Source organism: Rhinopithecus bieti, unplaced genomic scaffold (genome assembly GCF_001698545.2).
Source record: "Rhinopithecus bieti isolate Rb0 unplaced genomic scaffold, ASM169854v2 scaffold_1918, whole genome shotgun sequence".
Classification (NCBI taxonomy): Eukaryota; Metazoa; Chordata; class Mammalia; order Primates; family Cercopithecidae; genus Rhinopithecus; species Rhinopithecus bieti.
The window spans coordinates 2,494,369-2,521,705 of record NW_016803680.1 but is presented as its reverse complement, the minus strand read 5'-3'; the positions used below and the strand labels follow the sequence as shown (position 1 = coordinate 2,521,705).

The 27,337-nt window shown below is 40.9% G+C and overlaps 2 protein-coding genes across 12 annotated transcripts in view; one reads left to right on the top strand and one right to left on the bottom strand.

Annotated features, from left to right (window-relative positions):
- CDR2 (cerebellar degeneration related protein 2) overlaps positions 1 to 10,565 on the top strand; it is a 34,638-nt gene extending 24,073 nt beyond the window's left edge. For all 3 annotated transcript variants that reach the window (XM_017850431.1, XM_017850440.1, XM_017850450.1), the window contains exons 3-5: positions 6,662 to 6,810; positions 7,064 to 7,228; positions 8,689 to 10,565. In XM_017850431.1, coding sequence (XP_017705920.1) covers positions 6,662 to 6,810; positions 7,064 to 7,228; positions 8,689 to 9,547 — 1,173 coding nt within the window. In that variant the 3' untranslated portion in view covers positions 9,548 to 10,565. The remainder of the gene's footprint in view (positions 1 to 6,661; positions 6,811 to 7,063; positions 7,229 to 8,688) is intronic.
- Positions 10,566 to 23,011: 12,446 nt separating this feature from the next.
- POLR3E (RNA polymerase III subunit E) overlaps positions 23,012 to 27,337 on the bottom strand; it is a 38,376-nt gene continuing 34,050 nt past the window's right edge. For 8 of the 9 annotated variants that reach the window (XM_017850358.1, XM_017850401.1, XM_017850419.1 and 5 more), the window contains 2 exons: positions 25,207 to 25,356; positions 23,012 to 23,802 (listed from right to left, as the gene is read on the bottom strand). In XM_017850358.1, the coding sequence (XP_017705847.1) occupies positions 23,746 to 23,802; positions 25,207 to 25,356 (207 nt within the window). In that variant the 3' untranslated portion in view covers positions 23,012 to 23,745. The remainder of the gene's footprint in view (positions 23,803 to 25,206; positions 25,357 to 27,337) is intronic. The other variant, XM_017850409.1, reaches the window with a different exon arrangement.

The following is a 27,337-nucleotide window of genomic DNA, read 5'->3' as shown; positions in this document are numbered from 1 at the left end:
CTAATTTTATATTTTAGTAGAGACGGGGTTTCACCATGTTGGTCACGCCCAGCCAATTTTTGTATTTTTAATAGAGATGGGGTTTTACCATGTTGGCCAGGCTGGTCTCAAACTCCTGACCTCAGGTGATCCGCCCACCTCGGCCTCCCAGAGTGCTGGGATTACAACCATGAGCCACAGCACCTGGCCAAAGTGGTCTTAAAAGGCTTCTGAAGAGGTTATATTTGAAATGAGGCCAGAAGGATAACTGGAGTTTGTAATCCTTCTTTGGTGCCATGGATCCCTTTGATTATCTAATGAGATCTATGATAATCCTCTTAAAATTCATTGAATTACAAAGGAAATCTGTTACAATGAAATACCTGTCAAATATTGAAAAAAGTAAATTTGTGATATAATAGGATACGTATCAACATATTTAATAACAAGATCTAGAAACTACCATGATTTCAAATAGTGATGAAGGCAGGCAGTAAATCAAGATTTCTGCAACTATAGTGCAGTGTGAAAATATCTGTGATTTCTGTTGATGATGAAGTCATGCATAAACCTAATACCACTGGTGGTTTATTGCCTCTGTCAAAAGAAAAAATTTCAACAAATATAAAGATCTTAATTGGCTTTTATTTGAGATTCTAAAGTTCAGCAACACCTCATTCTTAGAGAGTGAGGGTTTCAATGAGCTGAGCAGAGGAAGTTGGTTTTATAGACGGGCTGAGGAAAGCAGAAACAAAAAAAAATGTGTGGTTTCAAAGTTAATTTATTGTAAAGGTTAAAGCAGAGGGAAGTGCCTTATGCTGGCAAAAACTGGCATGTTTAGGGGTTTGGCTATTATCTCTTCTAATTTCTCAGAAGTCAGATGAATAACTTTGTCTTGCTGACATGGAACTTTAGCACAAGTGACTCCATTTTGGTTTGGTTTGTTGGGCCTAGGGCAGGGACTCAGTCCAAACCAGTGGTCTCCTATAAATTTTAACACCTCTATTAATACTTGAAAGAAATGTCAAATTTCATTTAGAAATTAGCAAAAATGAAGATGTAGCTGTTCAGACCCTTTAAATTCATCCATGTTCACAGACCCTCTAAAGTCTATCCATGTACCCCAGGCTAAGAACTGCTGCCTTAGGTGGAGCCAACCAGGGGAAGTGCATCCCCCCAGATAGGGGATGGTAGAGTAAAGGCATTAGAGGAGGGAGGCGCTTGCCTTGCCGTGGGGCAACTTTAAAAAATGCAGATATCTCCCCTAAGTGTGAAATTTAAAAAAAATCAATAGCTCACAAATGAAGCTGGAAAAACCACTTAAGAGACAATTGAAAAAAAAAAAAAAAAGAGACAATTGGGAAAATATTAATGCTAAAACATAATAGATGTTAAGGAATTATTGAGTTTTTTTTTCCCTTAGGAATTATGGTTAAAATGAAAAGTCCTAGAAATGTATGAAGATGTATACTTGAGATGCATTGGATTAGCTTTAAAATGATTGGAGGATGAGGAAAATAGGAGAGTAGAGATGAAATAAGATTGACTGTATGTTGATAATTGCTGAAACTGGTTGATGGGTACATGGGAGTTCATTAAACCATTTATCTGCATGTTTGAGATTATCCACATTAGAAAGTTTTATTTATTTATTTATTTTCAGACAGAGTCTTACTCTGTCACCCAGGCTGGAGTGCAATGATGTGATCTTATCTCACTGCAACCTTTGCCTCCTGGGTTCAAGCGATTCTCATGCCTCAGCCTCCCAAGTAGCTGGGACTACAGGCGTGTGCCACCATGCCTAGCTAATTTTTTTTTTTTTTTTTTTTTTAAGTAGAGATGGAGTTTCACCATGTTGGCCAGGCTGGTCTCGAACTCCTGACCTCAAGTGATCCACCCGCCTTGGCCTCCCAAAGTGCTGGGATTACAGGCATGAGCCACCACACCTGGTCCACAATAGAAAGTTTTAAAATGCAGTGGATAAAATTAGCCATCTGTAGAAATTCAGTGTTTGTGTGGACTGAGAAGTTAGGAAGGATCACTCAAGCAAGGTTAAGGTGACTAATTTGTAATTTCAGGGAATTAATGATTGTAAGAACATAACAAAGTGAAACATTATGATGAAGAATGCTGCTGTGGTACAGTTAAAATATAACCTAATCTTAGTGGATAACTGCATCTAAGCTGAGCCCTATGCAGGGAGATGGTGAGCATTAAGCCGAAGAGTCATCATTGATCCAGTGAATGCCTGTGTCTCCTAGAGCCAAGAGAAAAGGACATTGGTCAGGGCAGGGGACCTCCAGGATTTTCCATGCCCAAGATCAGCATTTCTCTAAGTGTGATCTGTGGACTGCCTGTACTAGTATCAGCTGGGTTTGTTGCTAAAAATGCAGAATCCTGGCTCTACTGCAGTCTCTGCCTTTTGAGGGAAAGAGACCCAGGTTCTTACACTTTAATAAATCTTCCAGGTGAATCTTAGCACATGTCAAGTTTGAAAACTGTAGCTTTAAATAAAGATGACAGTACCTCCTCCTTATTGAGCAATTTTACCATCTGCCAGATCTCATGCTGAACTCTCTACATATATTAACCTTTATGTAAATTATATATTTGTATACGTCAGGGAGGAAAAAATTTTTTTCGTCAACCTTCATGAGCGCTTAAGTTGGAAAGGACCCCTGTAACAAAAGACATATTAACAAGAGAAAAACTTATTAACATACCTATTTCATATATAGGTGTGGGAGATACCCAGGGAATGAGTAATTCTCAAAAGCGGCTTTGAATTCCAGCTTATTTAGTATCTTCAATTTTTAGAGAAGTGACAAGACAAAGGAGAAGGACTTTGTCTAGGGGCAGAACTTGTGGGAAGGCAAATAAGTGGTGATAAAGGCCCCTTAGCAAAGCTTGTTAGTGTGGATTCCTCTGATGCTGTCTTCTGGCCCATAAAGATATAAAGATGTTAGTGGTTAACCTTTGTTCTCCCTGGTAGAGAGGGAGGAGGCAGGAACCTTTTTATGCCAAAGACGCATGCTTTGGGGTGACTTAGTCCAGTCTCTGCCACACACATATTTATCTTCACAGCCTTATGGGGTTGATGAGGAGAACTCACCTAAGAAAAATGTGCTTGCTGTAGGTCACCCAGTTCTAAACAGCAAAGCAAGACCTCAGACCAGGTTCTGACCCCAAAGCTTGTGCTCTTAGTTAGGATATCACTGCCTCCCATCAGACTCTGATCCCATGTCTACCAGAGACTCCGATTCATGAATCGGCCTTTCACTTGCCCTTTGTGGGGCAGCCGTGTCCTATATAGAGGATGTGAATATTCTTGTCACTGGGCAGGAACAGCTCCTGTTGTATATTAATAAATCAATGTCTGGTTTATGCATTAGCCTTTTTAAAGGTAGTTCTGAGTCCTAAAGAATGCTTGATAATTTACACTTGGTACAAAGAAGCTTGAAAAATTTCTGCAGCTATTATGTGTGTATTCTTGTGATTCTAAGCCTTTTTTCCACTTCCGTGGAATCTCATCAATTCCTAAGAGACTGAACATGTTCCCATCAATGACAAGAACCTACTATGGCCTTACTAGCCAGAGGGCAGGATTAAAGGCCTACTCCTTTAGTTCTGAAAAAGCTTCACTCATGAGAATTAGTGGTTGATTTCCAAAGGACCAGAAGAAGCTGGTGGAAGTTGAGGCAGTGAAGATTACACACAGGCTTTTATAGACCATGCTGTGTGCTCACCTCTCATTTAATTCTTCCAGTTCTACATGGTAGGTACTAACAGATCCACAACCACTTACCAATTCCGAACCCAAAAAGCTCTATAAAGTAAGATTTTCTTTTCCCCTTAAATTTGCAACAGATTCATTTGGTAGTAGATCTTTACCTGAACTGGTGTAAGGCTGTTTATAGTCTTAGTTCATACTTTTTGATGCAGAAATTTAATGGCTCGATACAGGGTGCTGCCCAGACCTCACAGGTGGTATTATAAAGTGTCAGGTGCATGTCAGGTATGAGCGCCATGTTGTCTTTCTAAAATTTAAAGAATTTTCCAAAACACTTTTGACCCCAAGAGTTTCAGATGAAAAAGTTGAAGTTAGGTTAAGTGTTTGTTCAACCCTTTGCTGCTGAGTTATATAAGTGGAATTGAAAAAAAAAAGCCATATATGCTTTTTTCAACACTTTAAGGGCCCGTTGAGTGTCATTTAGCACATTGTTTCAGTTTGTTAGCCTTGCAGATACTTGTAGAGTTGTAGAAAAAGCCTCAAGAAGAGTGTGTTGTGTTGTATTTGAGACAGAGCCTCTTTCGCCCCAGCTGTAATGCAGTGGCACGATCTTGGTTCACTGCAACCTCCACCTCCCACGTTCAAAAGATTCTCATGCCTCAGCCTCCTGAGTACCTGGGATTACAGGCACGTGCCACCACGCCGGCCTAATTTTTGTATTTTTACTAGAGGTCGGTTTTTGCCATGTTGGCGAGGCTGGTCTTGAACTCCTGGCCTTAAGCAATCTGCCTGTTTTGGTCTCCCAGAATGCTGGGATTACAGGTGTGAGCCACATGCCTGGCCAAGAAGAGTGTTTTTAAAGTCAAGTTCTGAGTCTTTTACAGTTTAATCATCAATAAGCTTCAAACCATTTCTCCCCCCTTTCTGGTTCTGTCCAGGGAATTACTGTGATTATTTCCTTTGAAATATATACTGTGTTTTAGTGTCTTCAGGTAGAGCTGAGCAGGGGAGGGAGTCAAGGTGACTTACACTGCGGTGTTAAGGTTGGAATTATTCCCCTTTATCCTTGGCCATTTAGGAGGCAGTCTTAGCAGGACCAGAATAAATCATCTGATAAATTTCTCGTGAATAAGGAGGATAATGGTGATAAAAATCTCATAAAATTAAAAATAACAGGAGTCTTTGAAGCATATTAAGCTAAAATATCTTTCTCGTCAAAGCAACATACTTTTCATTTTTTTTGCTCCAGGATGCCTCACTCAGAGAAAGAAAGTGATCTTTTTTGCAAGTTAAAATCCTCCACGTAGAAATAAAAATGCTTTTACACTGTTGGTGGGAGTATAAGTTGATTCAACCATTGGGGAAGACAGTGTGGCGATTCCTCAAGGATCTAGAACTAGAAATACCATTTGACCCAGCAATCCCATTACTGGGTATATACCCAAAGGATTATAAATCGTGCTGCTCTAAAGACACATGCACATCTATGTTTATTGCAGCACTATTCACAATAGCAAAGACTTGGAACCAACCCAAACGTCCATCAGTGATAGACTGGATTAAGAAAATGTGGCACATATACACCATGGAATACCGTGTAGCCATAAAAAAGGATGCGTTCATGTCCTTTGCGGGACATGGATGAAGCTGGAAACCATCATTCTCAGCAAACTATCACAAGGACAGAAAACCAAACACCACATGTTCTCACTCATAGGTGGGAATTGAACAATGAGATCACTTGGACACAGGGCAGGGAACATCACACACTGGGGCCTGTTGGGGGCTGGGGGGCTGGGGGAGGGATAGCATTAGGAGAAATACCTAATGTAAATGATGAGTTGATGGGTGCAGCAAACCAACATGGCACATGTATACCTATGTATCAAACCTGCACATTGTGCACATGTATCCTAGAACTTAGAGCATAATTAAAAAAAACAAAATCCTCCGCGTTAGGCTTTATTTCTGTTAAACATGATGTTTTTGCTTAAACTTTGATCACATGTTCCATGCTTTTTGTCTTAAGGGATTATTATGTCTCACTTTAGATTTTTTGGTTGAATATTTTATGCGTGGTATATGCTTTGGAAAATTAGCCTCACAATGCAGTGGAGTATTGGTGAGCATTAAGGGAGCTAAGCATATAAAGGATAGCCTGTGCTCGTTTCTTAGGAAGACGGAGTTTAATTTCTTCTTTTCTTAAAATAAACATATGGTATAACAAAAATTATATATTTGGTCTTTGTCCCTGGTTCCTGGCATAGAGCTCCTAAAACCCTTGGAGTTTCCTGATAGGATGAGGTCCAGTCACCAGAGAAAGCAGCCACATGATTAGAGGATTAAATCTATTGTCCCAGCCCCACAACTTCTGGATAGAGGGAAGGGTTGGAGATTGAGTTTAGTCACCAGTGGCCAATAATTGAATCAATCACGCTGATGTGAGAAGGCCTGGAGAAAACTGAAATGGGTCTAAGGGAGCTTCTGGGCAGTGCTGGGAGGACAGTGAGCCCAGAGATGGAGACTGTATGCCAGCCCCACCCCAACAAGAGTTGGTGTTGGGAATCAGAGAATTGGTGTTGGAACAGCAGGTATCTTTTTTTGTTTGTTTGAGGTGGAGTTTCACTCTTGTTGCCCAGGCTGGAGTGCAAATGGCGCCATCTCGGCTCATTGCAACCTCTGTCTCCTGGGTTCAAGTAATTTTCCTGCTTCAACCTCCCAAGTAGCTGGGATTACAGGCATGTGTCACCACACCTGCCTAATTTTTATATTTTTAGTAGAGACAGGATTTCACCACGTTGGTCAGGCTGGTCTCGAATTCCTGACCTCAGGTGAGCCATGTGTCTCAGTCTCCCAAAGTGCTGGGATTACAGGCATGAGCCACCATGACCAGCCAAGGAACAGCAGGTATCTTATCTGTTTGTGTCACCTGGTCCTGATCTTCTCTTACAGTATCTGACCAAGCAAGTGGAGCTTCTTCGGCAGATGAACGAACAACATGCAAAGGTTTATGAACAATTAGACATCACAGCAAGGGAACTGGAAGAAACAAATCAAAAATTAGTTGCTGACAGCAAGGCCTCACAGCAAAAGATTCTGAGGTAAATTTTCTAGAATCTGACAAGGCCTAGAGGGAAGTTCTTTAGTATAAACTAGAATAGAACATGGCTGCAGTGGGTTTGGGTCAATATGGGATAAGGTTTAATTTAATTCTTTCTGGAGAATGGAGATTAAATAGATGTCCTTTCCAATTAAGAAAGCCCAGTGTGAGTGGCTCGCATCTAATCTCTCCTCACCGCTTTTGCCCTTGATTCAGTATGACAAGCAGCAGTGGCTTCTGTCTGTTCCTTACAGCCTGACTGAAACGATTGAATGCCTGCAAACCAACATTGATCACCTGCAGAGCCAAGTGGAGGAGCTGAAGTCATCTGGCCCAGGGAGAAGGAGCCAAGGGAAGTGTGACCAGGAGAAACCGGCACCCAGCTTTGCATGTCTGAAGGAGCTGTATGATCTCCGCCAGTAAGAGCCTACCTGTCTGTGGAGTTACAGCAGGGACTGTCTGATGTCATTGGCACATTCTGAATTCCAGTAGATTGAAAGTACCATTTTAAGAAGTGTCACTTAGCTATTAAGCTACCATTGGTTTGAACAAAATCACTTAAACATATAAATTACACAGTTCTTATATATTAGTAATTCTCATTTTGAAAGTCTTGGAGCACTTATTTCAGGGCTTTTAATGTGTTAAATCATAGTTTAAGATGAATTACTTCTGATAGACTATAGATTTGGGAGTTGTGTTTTACATTAGAGTGAAGAAAATAGAAATATTGGTAAAACAAAATTCAAGCAAACAGAAGATCTTTTGCTTAAAGAAATACCTTTATAATTTAGAGTTACAAGTCTGAATCTTTAAGTATTTATGGAACACTTGTTGTATGGCAAGCTCTATGCCAGACCTGAGGGCTGGTGAGCAAAATAGAGTTCCTACCCGTGAGCTTTCAGTCTAATGGAACGGCAGATAAGCAAATAAAAACACAAATAAATAGTCAAGAAAGGTGCCTTGGACTGAGCAGGAGAAACCAGGTGGTTCATTTGGTGGGTCTCAACCTTGGCTGCACATCAGATCACCTGTGGAGTTTTTCAAAATGCAGATACCAACACATTCCCTCAGGCCTAAATCAGAATTTCTAGGTGTGGGTAAAAAGCTGCCCAGGCAATTCTGATGAACATTCCTGGTTAAATACCACAGCAACAGTAATTTGCTGTAGTGATTCAATCGTAATTATGTATTATGAATCATTTGGAGAGCCTTTAGAAACCTTCAGGCCAGGTAGCAGACCAACTGGGTTGGAATCTGTGGGTTGGGACCCAGGCACCAGTACTTTTTAAGGTTTCCCTTGTGAGGTCATTGGCATACTGCCAGTCTTTGGGAATAGATGTTCTCTAGTACTTTTAACATTAAAAAAAGATTCATTGCAAAAACTGAGTTTGCTTTCAGGTGTTTATTTACCAGCCTCACACAGTTCCATTTTAGCCACTGCTCCAGTGTGGCTAAAAATCAGTCACTGTCGGCCAGATGCAGTGGCTCACACCTGTTAATCCCAGCACTTTGGGAGGCCGAGGCAGGAGGATCACCTGAGGCTGGGAGACCAACCAGCCTGACCAACATGGAGAAACCCCGTCTCTACTAAAAATACAAAATTAGCCAGGCATGATGGCGCATGCCTAAAATCCCACCTACTTGGGAGGCTGAGGCAGGAGAGTTGCTTGAACCCAGGAGGCTGAGGTTGCAATGAGCTGAGATACTCCACTGCACTCCAGCCTGGCGACAGAGTGAGACTCCATCTCATAAAAAAGAAAAAAAAATCAGTCACTGTCACAGCTCATCAAATTTAGTTGAAAAAAAATCACCAGTCTTCCTCACTTCATTCTCAGTGGACCTGTGTAATATATTCTTTCAATATTTTTTTCCCTAGACACTTCGTGTATGATCATGTGTTCGCTGAGAAGATCACTTCCTTGCAAAGTCAGCCAAGCCCTGATGAAGAGGAAAATGAGCACTTGAAAAAAACGGTGACAATGTTGCAGGCCCAGCTGAGCCTGGAGCGGCAGAAGCGGGTGACTATGGAGGAGGAATATGGGCTCGTGTTAAAGGAGAACAGTGAACTGGAGCAGCAGCTGGGGGCCACGGGTGCCTACCGAGCACGGGCGCTGGAACTAGAGGCTGAGGTGGCAGAGATGCGACAGATGTTGCAGTCAGAGCATCCATTTGTGAATGGGGTCGAGAAGCTGGTGCCAGACTCTCTGTTTGTTCCTTTCAAAGAACCCAGCCAGAGCCTGCTGGAAGAGATGTTCCTGACTGTGCCGGAACCACATAGAAAGCCTCTCAAGCGCAGCAGCAGTGAGACGATCCTCAGCAGCCTGGCAGGGAGTGACATCGTGAAGGGCCATGAGGAGACCTGCATCAGGAGGGCCAAGGCTGTGAAACAGAGGGGCATCTCCCTTCTGCACGAAGTGGACACACAGTACAGTGCCCTGAAGGTGAAGTATGAAGAGCTGCTGAAGAAGTGCCAACAGGAACAGGACTCCCTGTCACACAAGGCCGTGCAGACCTCCAGGGCTCCGGCCAAGGACCTGACTGGAGTGAACGCCCAGTCTGAGCCTGTTGCCAGCAGCTGGGAACTGGCCTCTGTCAACCCAGAGCCCGTCAGTTCACCTACAACACCTCCAGAATACAAAGCGTTGTTTAAGGAGATCTTTAGTTGCATCAAGAAAACTAAGCAGGAAATAGATGAACAGAGAACAAAATACCGATCACTCTCCTCTCATTCTTAATTGAACCTCTAGCTCTACTACTAATTTGCCTATTGCCTATCACCTCTCTCTCCCATTCAGACAAGTGTTTGTAGACTCAGAAGCCTGATGTTGCTCATGACATTTGCCTCATTGCTTTGCTTATTTAGCAAATGCATACAATGAGGAAAGGAGGTGGCTACTGGTATCAGTTCTCTGATCCACTTCCATTTAAGCTCCCCAGGAAATTCCATGACAAACTGGCCTCTGGCTGGTGCATTGATTAGACTTCAGTTCCTGAAAAGGACCAGTGGAGGGAAGAGCTATACTTCTGGAGAAGTAGGCCTGGAGTTACTACAGTATGGGGGAAAAGGGCCGAGTTGGCACAAAGCTAAGGCAATTCCTATTGCTTCCTTGCACAACTTCTCAAAATGATGTCAGAGGGCTGTCAAACTCAAGTATCTTTTGCAAACACTGAATACTGTGAATTCATTAAGAAGAATGTTCAAGAGAAAGCAGGGGTCTAATCCAAAAGAAATGTCATTAACAAATACTCCAAATCCTTGAGTTTTATTGTATCTGAACTAGTTGAACTGTGACTGACAGGTAATCCTAATATATACAAATCCATCTGAATACCAAATTGAGATGGCAAATTTTTGTTTGATCCAAGTTAGCTTGTTAGCATACGCCCTAGAGGGCCTCCGCTCCTACATTCTAATGTTTCTATTGAAAGCTGTAGCCTTTAGGATACGTGAACATGTAAATCTTTCATCACTTTCTCAAATTCAAACTAAAGGGGAAAGATCAAACCTCTTGCCTCCTACCTGTGTTCTGAGCTGGCTGACTTGCCAGCCACAAGCTGCTCTTCCTGAGTTCTGTAAATGTTTTGATTTGTTGCAGAAATTCCTGTCTACATTATTAAGCAGTATTGATGTTCTGACTGTGGAAACATATCCTCTTACTTGTATACTTTTAATTTAAAACTATTTAAGAACTGAGGTTCCGATTATTGTATATATTTTTCTAAAAACCAAATAAAGCTACCTATGAAAGTGAATAAATAGGATCTACTGTGTGTCTTACTTTCAGTATAAGCCATTTCACTCTTATAACCAACTGTTCACTTTTTTTTCTTCCAACAAATATCACTAGAAAGATTGACAGTGATTTTTTTCCTATTTTAAATAGGGAATCCTTGGATTTGTATAACTTAATAGCACAAATTCTGCTCATATTGCTAAATGTTCATTAAAACTACTCGACAAACATTTTCAAATTTACTCTAATTTTCACTATTTCAGAAATGTCAGACTTGGTTCTGAATTAATAGCATTTGACTGATTCTCAAAACATTTGATGACAGCAAAGAAACTGTGCTATTCAAACATTAAAACGGGCATTGAATCTAAATTACTTTTGCTTTTGGATTAAGTTTTTAAAAACAGGTAAAACGTCCTTTTAAAATTTCGCTTTGTAAAGCAGCGGTACCCAATTTTTTGGCACCAGGGACTGGTTTTATGGAAGATAGTTTTTTCCACAGACCCAAGGTTGCAGGGGATGGTTTCAGGATGAAACTTCCACCTCAGATCATCAGGAATTAGTTCTCATAAGGAATGCACAACCTAGATCCCTCACATGCGCAGTTCACAATAGGGTTTGCACTCCCTATGAGAATCTAATGCCACTGCTGATCTGACCGGAGGGGGAGCTCAGGTGGTAATGCGAGCGATGAGGAGCAGCTGTGAAGACACGTGAAGCTTCACTCTCTGACCTACTGCTTACCTCCTGCTGCGCAGCCCGGTTCATCATAGGTCATGGACCATACTAGACCACGGCCTGGGGGTTAGGGATCCCTTCTCAGTCCATCTCCTCCCTGGAATCATCTGTTTGCCAGTTTTATGTGTATTCTCCTAAAATATGTGCATAAATTAGCACAACTGCTTTTTTTGTCACCCTGCATTTTTAAGCAAATAAGCATAGGCACTCTTCATCTTACATTTTTATTGAACCATGTATCTTTATCTGATGATGTACTTTTCTAATAGCAGCTACATAGTATCCCAGTTTATGGATATGTAATAATTTGTTTAAATAGTACCTAGTGAGCAGATTGTTCTAGTCTTTTGCTACTACCAAAGAAAAAGCCTGTAATGAACAGTCTTATATATGTCTATGGACATTTGTGATTCTAGAAAATGTATTACTAGAAGTTGAGTAAAAAGGCATTTTGCAATTACTTTCCAGAGTTTATTGATACTCCCATTAGCAATGGATGAGGATGTCTATTTTTTCATACTTATGCCAAGAAACTTTTTGACCTTTGCCAAACTAATAGAAAAATGGTGTTTTCCTTGTAGCTTATATTTGCATTTCTATTAATAAGACAGTATTTTTTAATCTGTTAGCCATTTGTAGTCTCCTTTGCCTATTTAAAGAGCTCTAGTACTTTATACATGCAGTTTTGCAGTTAGAAGTTTGAAAGTGTTTTGTCCCAGATTATCTTAATTTTTATCTGATTTTTTTGCTGTGTTTTGTTTTGAGAAGGTCTTGCTCTGTTTCCTAGGCTAGAGTGTGATGGCATGAACACGGCTCACTGCAGCCCTTGACTTATGGGCCCAAGCAATCCTCCCACTTCAGCCTTCGTACGAGAGGTGCGTGCCACCATGCTTAGCTAATTTTTTAACTTTTGGTAGAGATGGGGTTTCGCTGTGTTGCCCAGGCTGGTCTCCAACTCCTGGGCTCAAGCAATCTGCCCTGTCTTGGCCTCCCAAAGGTAACTCCAAAGGCAACTCCTGGGATTACAGGCATGAGCCACCACGTCCAGCAGTTTTTACCTTGTTAATGGACTTCTTTTCTACCAAGCACAATTTTATGTATATGAATTTATTTATTTATTTATTTATTTATTTATTTATTTATTTTATTTTTTATTTTTTTGAGTGGGAGAGACAGCGTCTTACTCTTGCCCAGGCTGGAGTGCAATGGCACGATCTCAACTCACTGCAACCTCCACCTCCCAGGTTCATGCAATTCGCATGCCTCAACCTTCCCAAGTTGAATAGCTGGGACTGCAGGCACGTGCCACCATACCTGGCAAACTTTTTGTATTTTTAGTAGAGATGGGGTTTTGCCATGTTGGCCAGGCTGATCTCGAACTCTTGGCCTCAAGTGATCTGCCTGCCTTGGCCTCCCAAAGTGCTGGGAATACAGGTGTGAGCCACCACACCTGGCCACTTTTATGTATATGAATCTTTAACATGTCTCTGTGTTTAAGAGTTCTTTGATCCATCTGAAGTCTATCCACCAACGCTTGAAATGCCACCCATATTAGTACTAAATGTCTGCATGAATTTTAACCTATTTCTGTTCTAGGATCTGATTTTCATGTACCTAATGCAGTTCTAAATTTTTATTTTTTATTGTCTTATTTATTTTGCAGTTTTAAGTTGCTGTACTTGGATATTTATATTTTTCATAACTGCTAAGGGGAAGTTAAACTTTTCTCATTATTCTTTCAGAATTTTCCTGGATTTTTTTTTTTGTTTGCATTTTTTCCCCCAATATGAACTTTAAAATTAGCTTGTCTGGTTCTTGAGGGGAAATTGATACTTCTATTGAGATCAAGTTAAATAAATAGATTAATAAGAACAGGCTTAATCATACAGAGGCTTCTATCTAAAAACGACTGTATGTTTTTTTTTGAGATGGGGTCTCCCTCTGTCACCCAGGCTGAAGTGCAGTGGTGTGTTCTCGGCTCAGTGCAACCTCTGCCTCCTGAGTAGCTAGGATTACATGCACCCACCACCACGCCCAGCTAATTTTTGTATTTTTAGTAGAGACGGGGTTTTACCATGTTGGCCAGGCTGGTCACGAACGGCTATATGTTTTTCCATTTGTTCAAATGGTCTTTGTGTGTCTCAGTTTTCAAATTTTTACCATTTAGGTCTCGCATATTTTAAAGGTTTGTCTTTTGGATGTTGGAAATGGGATTTTTCTTCTGCTATACTTTGTAACTAGTTGTGTATAGAAAAGCTATTGATTTCAGCTATCTTGTTGAATTATGGTGAGTATCTTTTATTCAACTCCTTTGATATACCTGGAAAATACTGTTTGGCTACTTAATTTTATACTTGTTTAAATGCTCTGAAATATCCAAAATATTAAATATGGTGAGAGTAAAATTGCTTGTCTGAATCCTAAACAATATGTCCATTGTTTGATTTAGCATAATACTGGATTTTTTTTTATTAATCAGGAATCCATGTATTCCTGTTTTAAGAATTTATATCAAAAATGAGACAGGCACAGTGGTGTGCACCTATAGTCCCAGCTATTTGGCAGGCTGAGGCAGGAGGCTCACTTGAGCCCAGGAGTTCAAGGCTATAATGCACTATTACCGCACCTGTGAATAGCCACTGTACTCCAGCCTGGGCAATATAGTGGGATCCTGTCTCTAAAAAAAGAAAAAGAACTATACATATTTTTGTTATTTCATCAAATAAAACTGTTTATTTTCATTTTTCCCCTTCCTTTGTTATATACGTATCTATATCCTCTTATGTTCTTTTTATTGTATATATTTAATATGTTCAACGTTTTGATATACTTGATATATACAGTATATCAAGGTCAAGCAAATTAACATACCCATGTGTGTGATAAGAGTCAAGCAAATTAACATACCCATCATAACATACCCATCATAACATACCCATGTGTGTGATAAGAGTACCTAAAATCAACTCTCTTGGCAAATTACCAGTATATGATATAATTTTATTAACTATAAGCCCTCATGATGTCTATTAGATCTGTTAGGCTCATCCATCCTATATAACTGCAATGTTGACTTACGTCTTCCCATTTCTCCCACCCGGTAACCACTATTTTACTGTTTTTGTTGTTGTTGATGTTTGTTTGTTTTAAAGATTCTACATATAAGTGGGATCATGCAGTATTTTTCTTCCTGTGTCTAGCTTACTTCATTTAACATGATGTCCTCCTCCAGCTTCATCCCTGTTGTTGCAAATGGCAGGACTTCCCTTTTTAATGCTGAAGTTCCATGGTATGTATGTAAATTATTATGGCATCATTTCTTTATCCATTCGTCTGTTGATGGACACCTTGGTTGTTTCCATATGTTGGCTCCTGTGAATAATGCTTCAGTGAACATGGGAACACAGTTATCTTTACAAGGTGGTGATTTTGTTTCCTTTAGGCATATGCCCAGGAGCGGGGTTGCTGTATCATACAGTAGTTCTATCTTTAAGAGCATCCATACTGTTTTCCACAGTGCAGCACCAGTCTGCATTCTGATCAACAGTGTACAAATGTTCAGTTTTCTCTACAACTTCACCACTTGCTATTTGTCTTTTTGATAAAAGCTATCCTAACCTGTGAGATAACTCATTGTTCTTTTTATTTGCATTTTCTTGATGATTAGTGATGTTGAGCCACCTATATCCCTGCTGGCCATTTTTATGTCTTTGAAGAAATGACTATTCAGATGCTTTGCCCTTTTTAAAATCAGGTTATTCATATGAATGCTATTGAGTTCCCTATATATTTTGCTTATTAACCCCTTATTAGATATATAGTTTGCAAGTATTTTCTCCCAGTGCATAGGCTGCCTTTTCATGTTGTTGATTGTTTCCTTTGCTGTACAGAAGCTTTTGTTTGAGGTAGTTTGTTTTGTTTTTGCTTTTGTCTGTACTTTTGGTATCCCAGTCAAAACATCATCGCCAAGATTAATGTCAAAGACCTTTTTCTCTGTTTTTTTTTCTTAAGGTTTTATGGTTTCAGTTCTTAAAATAGGTTTTTTTGTTTGTTTTTGTTTTTGAGATGGTGTCTCGCTTTGTCCCCCAGACTGGAGTTCAGTGGCACGATCTTGGCTCACTGCAACCTCCATCTCTCAGGTTCTAGTGATTCTCCTGCCTCAGCCTCCTGAGCAGCTGGGATTATAGGCACGCTTCACCACGCCTTGCTAATTTTTGTATTTTTGATAGAGTCGAGGTTTTGCCACGTTGGCCAGCCTGGTCTCAAACTCCTGACCTAAAGTGATCTGCTTGCCTCAGCCTCCCAAAGTACTGGGATTACAGGTGTGAGCCACTGTGCCCAGCCTAAAAATAGGTTTTTAATCCATTTTGAGTTGATTTTTGTGTAAGGTGTAAGATAAGAGTTCAACTTCATTCTTTTGCATGTAGATATACACATTTTCCATATATAAAATCATGTCATCTGCAAACAGGAACAATTTGACTTCTTTCTGATTTGGATGCCTTTTTTTTGTTTTTGGACAGAGTCTCTGTCGCCCAGGCTGGAGTGCAGTGGCACAATCTCAGCTTATTGCAACCTCCGCCTTCTAGATTCAAGCGATTCTCCTGCCTCAGCCTCCCAAGTAACTGGGATTACAGGCTTACACCACCACGCCTGGCCAATTTTTGTATTTTTAGTAGAGTAGGGGTTTCACCATGTTTGCCAGGCTAATCTCGAACTCCTGACCTCGGGTGATCCGCCCGCCTCAGCCTCCCAAAGTGCTGGGAGGACAGGTGTGAGCCACCAGCCTTTCATTTTTCCTATGCAATTGCTATAATTAGGACTTCCAGTGTTTTGTTGAATGGAAGTGGTAAGAGTGGGCATTCCTTTTAATCTGTTGATTTTTTAATCATGAATGGTTGTTCATTTTCAGATGCTTTTTCTGCATCTGTTGAGAAAATTATATGGTTTTTGTCCTTCGTTCAGTTAATGTGGTATATCACATTTATTGATACACCACATATATTGAACCATACTTACATCCCATGGATAAATCCAACTTTATTTGTTTTGGAGACAGGGTCTCACTCTGTCACTCAGGCTGGAGTGCAGTGGTGGTCATAGCTCACTGCAGTCTCAAACTCCTGGGCTCAAGCAATCCTCCTGCCTCAGCTTTCCAAGTAGCTGAGACTATATGCACACAGCACCACACCTGGCTAATTAAAAAAAAATTATTTTTTTGCAGAGATGGGGTTTTGCTATATTGCCCAGGCTGGGATAAATCCCACTTGATCATGGTGAATGAGCCTTTTAATGTAATGAATTTGGTTTGCTAGTTCTGGTGAGGTTTTTGCAGCTGTGTTCATCAAGGATATTGATCTAATTTTCTTTCCTTTTCTTTCTTTCTTTTTTTTTTTCTTTTAAGATGGAGTCTCTCTCTGTCACCCAGGCTAGAGTGCAGTGGCACCATCTCGGCTCACTGCAACCTCCGCCTCCCAGGTTCTAGTGATTCTCTGGCCTCAGCTTCCCGAGTAGCTGGTATTAACAGGCATGTGCCACCACTCTTGGTTAATTTTTGTAATTTTTAGTAGAGACGGGGTTTCACCATTTTGGCCAGGATGTTCTCGAACTCCTGTCCTCAGGTGATCTGCCCATCTTGGCCTCGCAGTGTTGGGATTACAGGCATGAGCCACTGTCCCCGGCCTAATTTTCTTATAGTTTCCTTGTCTGGATTTGATATCAGGGTAGTTCTGGCCTTGTAAACATAGTTTGAAAGTATTCCTTTTCATCAAATTTTTGGAAGTTTCAGAAAGATTGGTATTAGTTTTCCATAAATGTTTAGTTGAATTCGGCAATGATGCCACCAGGTCCTAGGCTTTTCTTTGATGGCAGACTGTTTTAAATTATTGATTCAACCTTCTTGAACTCATTGGTCAGACTTTCTGTGTCTTTGTGATTCAGTCTTGGTAGGCTGTATGTGTCTAGGAACTCATCCATTCCTTGTAGGTTATCTAGTTTGCTGGTAATTTTTTATGGTAGTCTCTTAGGTTCCTTTGTATTTCTTTTTTTTTTTTTGAGACAGAGTCTTGCTCTGTCTCCCAGGCTGGAGCGCAGTGGTGTGATCTTGGCTCACTGCAACCTCCATCTCACGGGTTCCAGCAATTCTCCCGCCTAAGCCTCCCCAGTAGCTGAGATTACAGGCGTGTGCCACCACACCCAGCTAATTTTTTTTTTTTTTGCAGTGGAGTTTTGCTCATGTTGCCCAGGCTGCAGTGCAATGGCATGGTCTTGGCTTACTGCAACTTCCGCCTCCCAGGTTCTCCTGCCTCAGCCTCCCAAGTAGCTGGGATTACAGGAACCCGCTACCATGCCTGGCTCTTTTCTGTATTTTTAGTAGAGAGAGGGTTTCACCATTTTGACCAGGGTGGTCTCAAACTCCTGACCTCAAGTGATCCACCTGCCTCGGCCTCCCAAAGTGCTGGGATTACAGGCATGAGCCACCGCGCCTGGCCTGATCCTTTGTATTTCTATGGAATCAGTTGTAATATCTTCCCCTCTCCCTTCTTTCTTTCCTTTCTTTCTTACAAGGTCTCTTTCTGTCACCCAAGCTAGTGGCAGGATCTCAGCTCACTACAACCTTCCCTTCCCAGGCTCAAGTGATTCTCCTACCTCAGCCTCCCAAGTAGCTGGGATTACAGGCACCTGCCACCATGCCTGGCTAATTTCTGTATTTTTTAGTAGAGACGGGGTTCACCATATTGGCCAGGCTGAACTCAAACTCCGGACCTCAAGTGATCCACCTGCCTTGGCCTCCCAAAGTGCTGGGATTATCTTTTTCCATTTCTAATTATATGAGTCTTCTCTATTTTTTGTTAGTCAGCTAGAAGTTTGTCAATTTTATCTTTTCAAGAAACCAACTGAATTTTGTTGATCTTTTCATTTTTTTCAGCTCTGGTCTTTATTATATCCTTTCTTTTATTCTTTTTGAGACATAGTCTTGCTCTTGTCTTTATTATTTCCATTTATGTATGTATGTATGTAATTTTGAGATGGAGTCTTGCTCTGTTACCCAGGCTGGAGTGCAGTAGTGTAATCTCACGGCAACCTCTGCCTCCCAGGTTCAAGCGATTCTCCTGCCTCAGCCTTCTGAGTAGCTGGGACTACAGGAGCGTGTTACCATACATGGGTGTTTTTTTTGCATTTTTAGTAGAGATGGGGTTTTGCCATGTTGGTCAGGCTGGTCTCAAACCCCTGACCTCAGGTGATCTGCTCACCTTGGCCTCCCAAAGTGCTGGGATTACAGGCGTTGAGCCACCTCACCTGGCCTATTTCCTTTTATTAACTGGGCCTAGTTCTTTTCATTTTCCTAGTTCCTTAAGGTGTAACATTGGGTTGTTTATGTGAGGTCTTTTCTTTTTGATGTGGGTGGTGATTGCTATAAACTTCTGTCTCAGAGCTGCTTTTCTTGCATTTCATGTTTTGTGTCCATTTTTGTCTCAAGATATTTAAAAAATTTTTCCTTTTAGTTTTTTTCATTGGCCTATTTGTTGTTCAGGAGCATGTTTAATTTCCACATTATTTGTAAATTTTCTGAAATTCCTCCTGTTACTGATTTCTAGTTTCATACCATTGTGGTTAGAAAAGATACTTAAAGATTGTGCCCTAATATATGATCTGTCCTGGAGAATATTCCATGTATGCTCGAGAAGAATGTGTATTCTGCTGTTGGACGGAATCTCCTGTATATGTCTAGTAGGTCCATTTTGCTTAATGTGTAGTTAAAGTCTGATGCTTTCTTATTGATTTTTTTTGGGGGGGGGGGCTTGATCTTTACTGAAAGTAGGATATTGAAATCCCCTACTACTGTTGTATTACAGTCTATCTCTCCATTCAGATCTATTCATATTTGCTTTCTATATTTAGGTGCTCAGATGTTGGGTGAATATTTACCATTGTTAAATGACCCCTTTATCATTACACAGTGACCTTGTCTCATTTTACAGTTTTGACTTAAAGTTTATTTTAATAATCTGATGTAAGTATAGCTCTCTTGTTCTCTTTTGGTTTCTATTTGCATGAAATACCATTTTCCATTCCTTCCCTTTCAGTCTCTATGTGTCCGTTACAGGTTCAATGAGACTTTTTGGCAGCATATAGTTAGATCTTTTTTTTTTTTTAATCCAGCCACTCCCTGTCTTTGGATTATGAAGAGTTAAACCATTTACATTCACAGTACATGGATTAGAGAATTTAATCCATTTACATTCGCAGTAGAAACTCCTTACCTATGCCTATTGGTAGGTAAGGAGTTACTACTGCTATTTTGTTGCTTTCTGGTTGTTTTGTAGATCCTTTGTTTCTCTCTTACTGTCTTCTTTTGTGATTTATTTTCTCTAGAGTTATGCTTTGATTCGTTTTTATCTTTTGCGTATCTGCTATAGGTTTTTGCTTTGTGGTTATCGTGAAGCTTATGTAAAACACAGTGATAGCAGACTATTTTAAGCAGATAACTTTGATTGCATTAAAACTATACTTTTATTCTACTCCCTCCCACATTTTGTTTTTGAGGTCACAATTTACAAATTTTATATTGTGTATCCCTTAACAAATTAGCTATTAATAGTTTTATCTTTTAACCTTTATACTAAAGATAAGCAATATACACACCACCATTACAGTATTAGAGTATTCCTGAGTTTGACAGTATACTTTTACCAGTTTTATACTTTCATGTGTTTTCATGTTACCAACATCCTTTTCTACCAGCTTGAATTCTCTTTCACATTTTTTTATAAACACAGAGCTGGTGGTGATGAAATGCTTCAGCTTTTGTCTGTCTGGGAAAGTCTTTTTCTCCATTTCTGAAGTTTTGCTGGATAAAGTATTCATGGTTGGCAATTTGTTCTCCTTTAGCACTCTGAATATATCATCCCACTCTCTCCCGGCCTGTAAGGTGTCTGCTGAGAAGTACTAGCCTTATTGGAACTCCCTTATATGTGATCTGCTTCTTTTCTCTAGCTGCTTTTAGGATCTTCCCTTTGTCTTTTGATTTTTGACAATTTGATTATAGTATGTCATGGTATAGTTTTGTTCATATGGAATCTGATTGGAGACTTTTGATATTCTTGCACCTGGATATTTATATCTTTCTCCAGATCTGGAAAACAGTAGTAAAAAACTACTGTTTTGTGACTTCTTTCTTTCTTCTCCTTAGTGAACTCCTATAACTCAAATATTTGCTCTTTTGATGCTGTCCCATAAATCCCGTAAGCTTTCTTCATTCCTTTTCATTTTGTTCCTCTGGCTGTATTTTCAAATAATCTGTCTTTGAGTCCATAGATTCTCTCTGCTTCATCAATCCTGTTGATGCTCACTATTCTGTTTTTTCATTTCATTCATTGTATTTTTCAACTTCAGAATGGTTTGTAAAGAATAAATAACTTTGATCTATTAGGTTTCTTGATTTGGTTGTTTTCTTGATTTTGTTGAGTTATGTATGTGTATTTTCTTGAAGTTTGCTGTACATCCTTAAAACTATTTTGTCAGGCAGTTCATAAATCCGTTTCTTTAGGGTAGATTTCTGGTGCTTTGTTACTTTGGTGATAGCATGTCTCCCTAATTGTTCTTGATCCTTGTGGTCATATGTTGATGTCTGTACATTGGATGAAGTGTAAGGACTGAATCTAATCTTTGCAGTCTGACTTTGCGTGGAACAGCCCTTCACCAGTGAGCCCATTCAGAGATTCTGGGCAAGTTGTCTGGTGTGGTCTGTGGGCAGGCTTGCTGCTGGAGTCCTTGAGCAGGCTGACCTAGTACGTAGGTCAGCAGATGGATGAGCCTGGTGCTTGCATGCATAGGATTAATCCTGGAACGTAGGTCCAGTGGAGTGGGCCAGTTGATTGGGTCTGCAGGGGTACAACCAGAGCCTGAATCCACAAGGGCAGGCCTGGATCCTGTATCCAGGGAACTGACCTGAAGCCTAGCTCCATAGCCTGGAGCCTGAACCTGCAGGAGTGGGCCTAGGTCCTGGGTCCATAGGGACTGTTCTGGAGCCCCAGTCTGCTAGGGCATGCCTAGCATTGAGGCTTACTGAGGTGTATGCCTGGAACCTGGGTCCACTGGAGCTTGGTGCTGAGGCACACATGGAGCTTGGGTCCACGGGTATTGTACTGGAGCCTGGGATTGTGGGTGCTGGCCTGCAGGCATATATAGCTCAGCCTGGAGCCAGGGTATATAGATACTGGCCTGGAGGCTAGGTCTCTGAGGGATGGATCCTGGCTTGGATCCTGGGGTCCTGGGGGCTGGCCTAGAATCTGGGTCTGCAGGGGATATTGGAGCCTAGATCTGTGAGGGCCAGCCCGGTGCTGGGGTTTACTCAGATGGGGCTGGACTAGGGTGGAGAGGGGGTGTCTGTTAGAGTGTGAGCTCATGGGTACAGGCCTGGCAGTGGGTATGCTTAGAACCTGTGTTCCTGGGGCAGGCCTGGAGTCTGGCTGGGGCTGGCATGATTTTGGGGTCCAATGTTTACTTCCCTCTCCTTCCTCCAAGTGGAGGGTCTCTCTCTCTCCACCCTGTGCTGCCTGGGGTTGGGGAGGGGGTAAGACAGGTAATGTAAAATTGTCCCTCCTGTCCTCTTCAATACATCTTATTCTGTGGTATACCAAGGTGCTGTAATCTTTCATGGTTCCTTAGCTCTTGTGAAGGTATTTTTGTTTGTGGATAGTTGTTTAAATTCATGTTTCTGCAGGGGGACGAGTGCTGGAAAGTCCTATTCTGACATCCCAAGTTCCCTCAATTTTTTTTAAAAAATAATAGTTCCCTCCTATATTCCTTAAGTTTCTTTTTCTTGCTATTTGAGTTTGGTGTTTTAACCAATTCTTTTTATCAATGTAAGTATTTAAGGCTCTGACTTCTCCACTGAGTCAATTAAGTTCTGCAAGGTGATGGGACTAACATTCTGTGCCATCCCACATGAGCATTTCCCCTTTCAAAGTGAGAAGGAAGGTTAGGATGGAAGAGCTGAGACATACTCCAAATTGCTTTTGGTAACTTTACTTTTCAGGTTCACATATGTTAATAGTTAGAATCAATATACGATCAACCTGTTCAGCAATGTTACCAAATACTTATTTGGCAAAGTACATCCTTGATCAATGCCTTAATGATTCTATAGCTAAAATATTAGATGTTTTATTTTTGGGGGGGTGCGGAAATAGCATAGACTGTCATTTAAACCTTCAGACCAGTGGCTGTGTTGTACAAAAAAAGATGGCAAAAGCCTTAACTATATACCAAAATTCACAACTCACCCAACCTAGCTTACTCTTATTTTTTCCATCCATTTCTAGGGCTGTGCTGTCCAATACTGTTGCAAATAGCCCCATGTGGCATCTGAGCACTTACAATGTGGCTAGTCCAAATTGAGAGTGTTGAGAGGAAAGTGTAAAATGCCAGATTTTGAAGACTTCGTACAAAAAAAGGTAAAATATTAATTTTTTTATTATATGTTGATGTTTTAGATATTTTGGGCTAAATAATATGCTAAAATGACCTTTTTAAACTATTATGACCTTTTTAAACTATTTTAATGTGGGTGCTAGAAACTTTCAAAATTACGTACGTGACTTACCTCTTTCTAGTGGACAGTGCTGCTCTGTCTCCCTCCATTAGCTCTGTTCCCTCTAGATACATGTAACGCTGAGCCCAACAAGATCGCCTTTCTGTAATCATTTGAAGATAGCACCATGATGCTAGTTTAGTGTTAGCGTTTATTTTAAAAATACACAAAATAGAAATTTTTACATCAAAGTGTGATAACCTCACTTATACATTGTTCCATACTTACCTGGTTTTGTTTGCATCTTTGTGCAAGCATTAAAAGGAGATGGATTTGATTCTGATTTTTTTGCTATGGTTCATGTAAACAGTTGAAACTGCTACATAAAGTAGGTTGTTGTCAAAGGTAAAGTGGCCACAGAATCCCAAGAGTAGAGTAATTCAATTTGGTTTAATGAAATTGGTGGTCTTAGCAGATAGATAATCCAAGACTAAATATTGTCTTCTAGGCATTTTAAAAATTAAAAACTTTGAGGTTTTCTTCATGTTGTAAACATAACTTAGACCTTGTTGGCATTAAGTTTACAAAAGAAAATATTAAACCATGATTTTTATCATCCTGCCCATGTCAGTATACACTCTCTTTATTATGAGAATGAAACCAAATAAGCCAAATACATCAGGAATTTCAAATAGTACTGCAAAGAAGGTCCCAGCTGGTCTCTTCTGGGAGTGATCTAACTTAAGCTGACCCTGTCACTGGCTGAGGATAATCCCTTCTGTCCACTGCACCATGCAATGCCACAGGCCATGAGATGGTCAGTTCCTCTTGCTCTGTGTCGTCTGAAGCAAGTCGAGGCTCTACTTCTGGTTCCGCCCTTCTTCCTTGGGCTTAGATTTGCTGGGTTAGTGGTTTGCTACTATTGTCAAGACTGTACTGTCCCTTTAAGGTACCACATGCCACCATAGCTTACACAGCAGTCCTATGAGAGAGAAACAGGGTAAGTGCAGATTTTTGCAGGTAAGGGAGCTAACTACATTCTGTCCACAGTATCAACACTTGATTTATGATCAGTGAATAGAATACAAATAGAATACAAATCAAAAACTGCCTAAGCATACCACCATGGTTACTACCAGCCACCCTCTCCTCAGGGGTAGTTTTTTTTTTGAGACAGAATTTTGCTTATTGCCCAGGCTGGAGTGCAATGGCACAATATTGGCTCACTGCAACTGCCGCCTCCCAGGTTCAAGCGATTCTCCTGCCTCAGCCTCCCAAGTAGCTGGGATTACAGGCATGCACCACTACACCCGGCTAATTTTGTATTTTTAGTAGAGATGGGGTTTCTCCATGTTGGTCAGGCTGGCTTCGAACTCCTGACCTCAGGTGATCCTCCTGCCTCGGCCTCCCAAAGTGCTGGGATTACAGGCGTGAGCCACTATGCCCGGCCATTCCTCAGGGGTATTTTAAAAGTAAGGGTGGGCCGGGCATGGTGGCTCACGCCTGTAATCCCAGCTACTGGGGAGGCTGAGGCAGGAAAATTGCTTGAAACTGGGAGGTGGTAGTTGCAGTGAGCCGAGAGTGTGCTATTGCACGCCAGCCTGGGCAACAAGAGCGAAACCCTGTCTCAAAAAAAAAGTGAGGATCTATGAAACACAAATACTGACATGCGCAGAACAAGGGTGCTTAAAAAATAGTATTACTTATATGGCTCTGGATGTTTAATCTAAACAAGACACTGTCATCAGTTTTCTGTGTCTCAGTGTTGCTGCCAGTATGGTTGGTATTTGTACTACAGTCACTTCAGAAAAGCATTATAGCTTGTACATTAGGTGCTTTCATATATAGTAAACAGATGATACTCCTTTTTAAACCAAATTTAAGAATGGATTCTACTGAAAGTCATGTTATGTGGCTATGGCAACAATCAGAAGAGTAGTTCAAAATTCAAGGGGGAGTGGAGTGAGGATTCTCAACTAGGCCCTACCATTTTAGAAGATGCCTACCCACTGCCAAGCTCACCCAACCCACTGTATTTTGTTGTTGTTCTATTTCGTTTTAGGCTTTTAGCATCCTGAAGCCATGGTTTTTAGTTTCTGTCTCTAGTGATAAGCAGAGAAGAGGGATGAGAAAGGGGCATTACTGGCCCAATCAGAAACAGAAATTAAGCACCCATTCTTTCCCTTGGACACCCCTGTGACTATATTATTTGAAGGGGTCAGTCCTTTCCCCAACCAATGCCAATCATTAAGAGTTGCTGAAGACAAGACTGGGGAGGGGTCCCAAGGAAGCCTGATTTCATATACACAAAGACACTAGAGTCCCTTCTCCATGCTGTCAGCCCCTTCCAGAGTCTTTGATATTGTTATGCACAAAATGGATGTACCTTTAGTACTTTATCCACCTCCTGTTTACTGAGATCTTCTCCACACTCTTGAGTCAACCGAGACTGGATCATGTTTCGGCGTACCCGGTAATTTTTGGAAAAAATTTCAAGCAAAACCTGTCGATGCTTTAGTAGCAAAAACACGTTATTCTGGGAAACAGTGATGTAAAATGAGAAACATCCCTGAACAAGACACCCAAGCCATGCACCTAACTTTGTGTTGCCGTCTCTGATTAAAAACCCTCACCCAGTACCTCTGGTTAAAGATGAGCCAAGTCATCTCTAGAGACCCAGCAAGACAGTGTACAGAAATAAAAACATAAATAAAAGTAAAGGCATTAACGCTTTGTGTGGAAACTTGAATATAAATAAAAATAAAGGTATATGCCAGCATAACAAAAGAACTGGTGAAGAGACATGAGAGGATGAGTGGCTTGAACATATTTCTGCATGGTAAAATGCAGGAGTGCATTGGAGTTAGCAAGCAGGCGAAGCCACAATCTAAGCTGCACAGAGATGAGAAGAGGGTGTCAAAACTGGTGTGCAGTCTTAACACACAAACCTGCCACTGCATCCATGAAACAGGATGCCGTAAAATACGTTACACCCCAAGATAAAAATTGAATAGAAAATACTGAATTCAGTATGTCTAATATCTGTCATAAGAATTCTGAAAGAACACAAAAAAGTGTAACAACTCACAGGATTTTGTAAGAACTCAATTGTCTAGTACAATAATGACCCATACCAGGGCACAGCTGAAACTGCACTGACTGATATACAGAATAATGAAAAATTCTGCAGTTGGTATAAAGGAAAGAATACAGGCCAAATTTAAAAGACCAAGAAGGGGAATGTTAGGGAATTTCAACAACTCTGAAAATGTAAACAATGGAAACTCTCTTAAAGATGCTTCATGTTGGGCACGGCAGCTCACGCCTGAACTCCCAGCACTTTGGGAGGCTGAGGCAGGCAGAGTACCTGAGGTCAGGAGTTCAAGACCAGCCTGTCCAACATGGTGAAACCCCGTCTCTACTAAAAATACTAAAATTACCCAGGCGTGGTGGCACATGCCTATAATCCCAGCTACGCGGGAGGCTGAGGCAAGAGAATTGCTTGAGCCCGGGAGGCGGAGGTTGCAGTGAGCCAAGATTGTGCCACTGCACTCCAGCCTAGATGAAAAAAAGACAAAAGATGCTTTATGTATTACTATTTGTCTGGGACTAGAATTTTGAGAGGCAAATCATTTGATCACGTAAAAATAGAAACTTTTACATCAAAGTGTGATAACCTTACTTACACATTGTTCCATACTTAGCTGGTTTTGTTTGCATCTTTCTGCAAACATTAAGAGATGGATTTGATTTTTTTTTTTTTTTTTTTGCTATGGTTCAATGTAAACAGTTGAGACTGCTACATAAAGTATCATTTGCCTCCTAAAAGTCTAGTCCCAAACAGTAATACTGTATTGTAATACTGAAGGTTAAAAGAAAGCCATTTTAAGACATGAAAGAATGCAGACAACTCCTGTCTCTTTAGAAGCTAAAGCAAGGAAGCAGCAGAGATTCCACAATTCAGCAACAGACATGGCGAAGAGCCAGTCTCACTGGAGAAGCAGAGGGAGAGGCTTCCAGAGAACCAGGCTTAATTAAGCAGAAAATTACACAAGTGAAAACAGGAAGTAGTGAACAACGAAATGCAATCATAGTATATATTACTGATGTTTGGCTCTACAATGAAAGGATTTTCAGTTCATTCCGTGACAGTGCTATAAACAATGATAGCCTAAGAGGTAAAGGCCGGTCATGGTGGCTCATGCCTGTAATCCCAGCACTTTGGAAGGCCAAGGTGGGCGGATCACTTGAGGCCAGGAGTTCGAGACCAGCCTGGCCAACATGCTGAAACCCCCCCCCCCATCTCTACTAAAATACAAAATTAGCTGGGTGTGGCAGCACAAGCCTGTAATCCCAGCTACTCGGGTGGCTGAGGCACAAGAATTGCTTGAACGCGGGAGGCGTGAGCTGAGATGGCACCACTACACTCCAGGCCTAGGTGACAGAAGTTATCTCAGATGCTATCTCAAAAAAAAAAAAAAAAAAAAAAAAAAAAAAAAAAAAAAAGGGAAAAACCT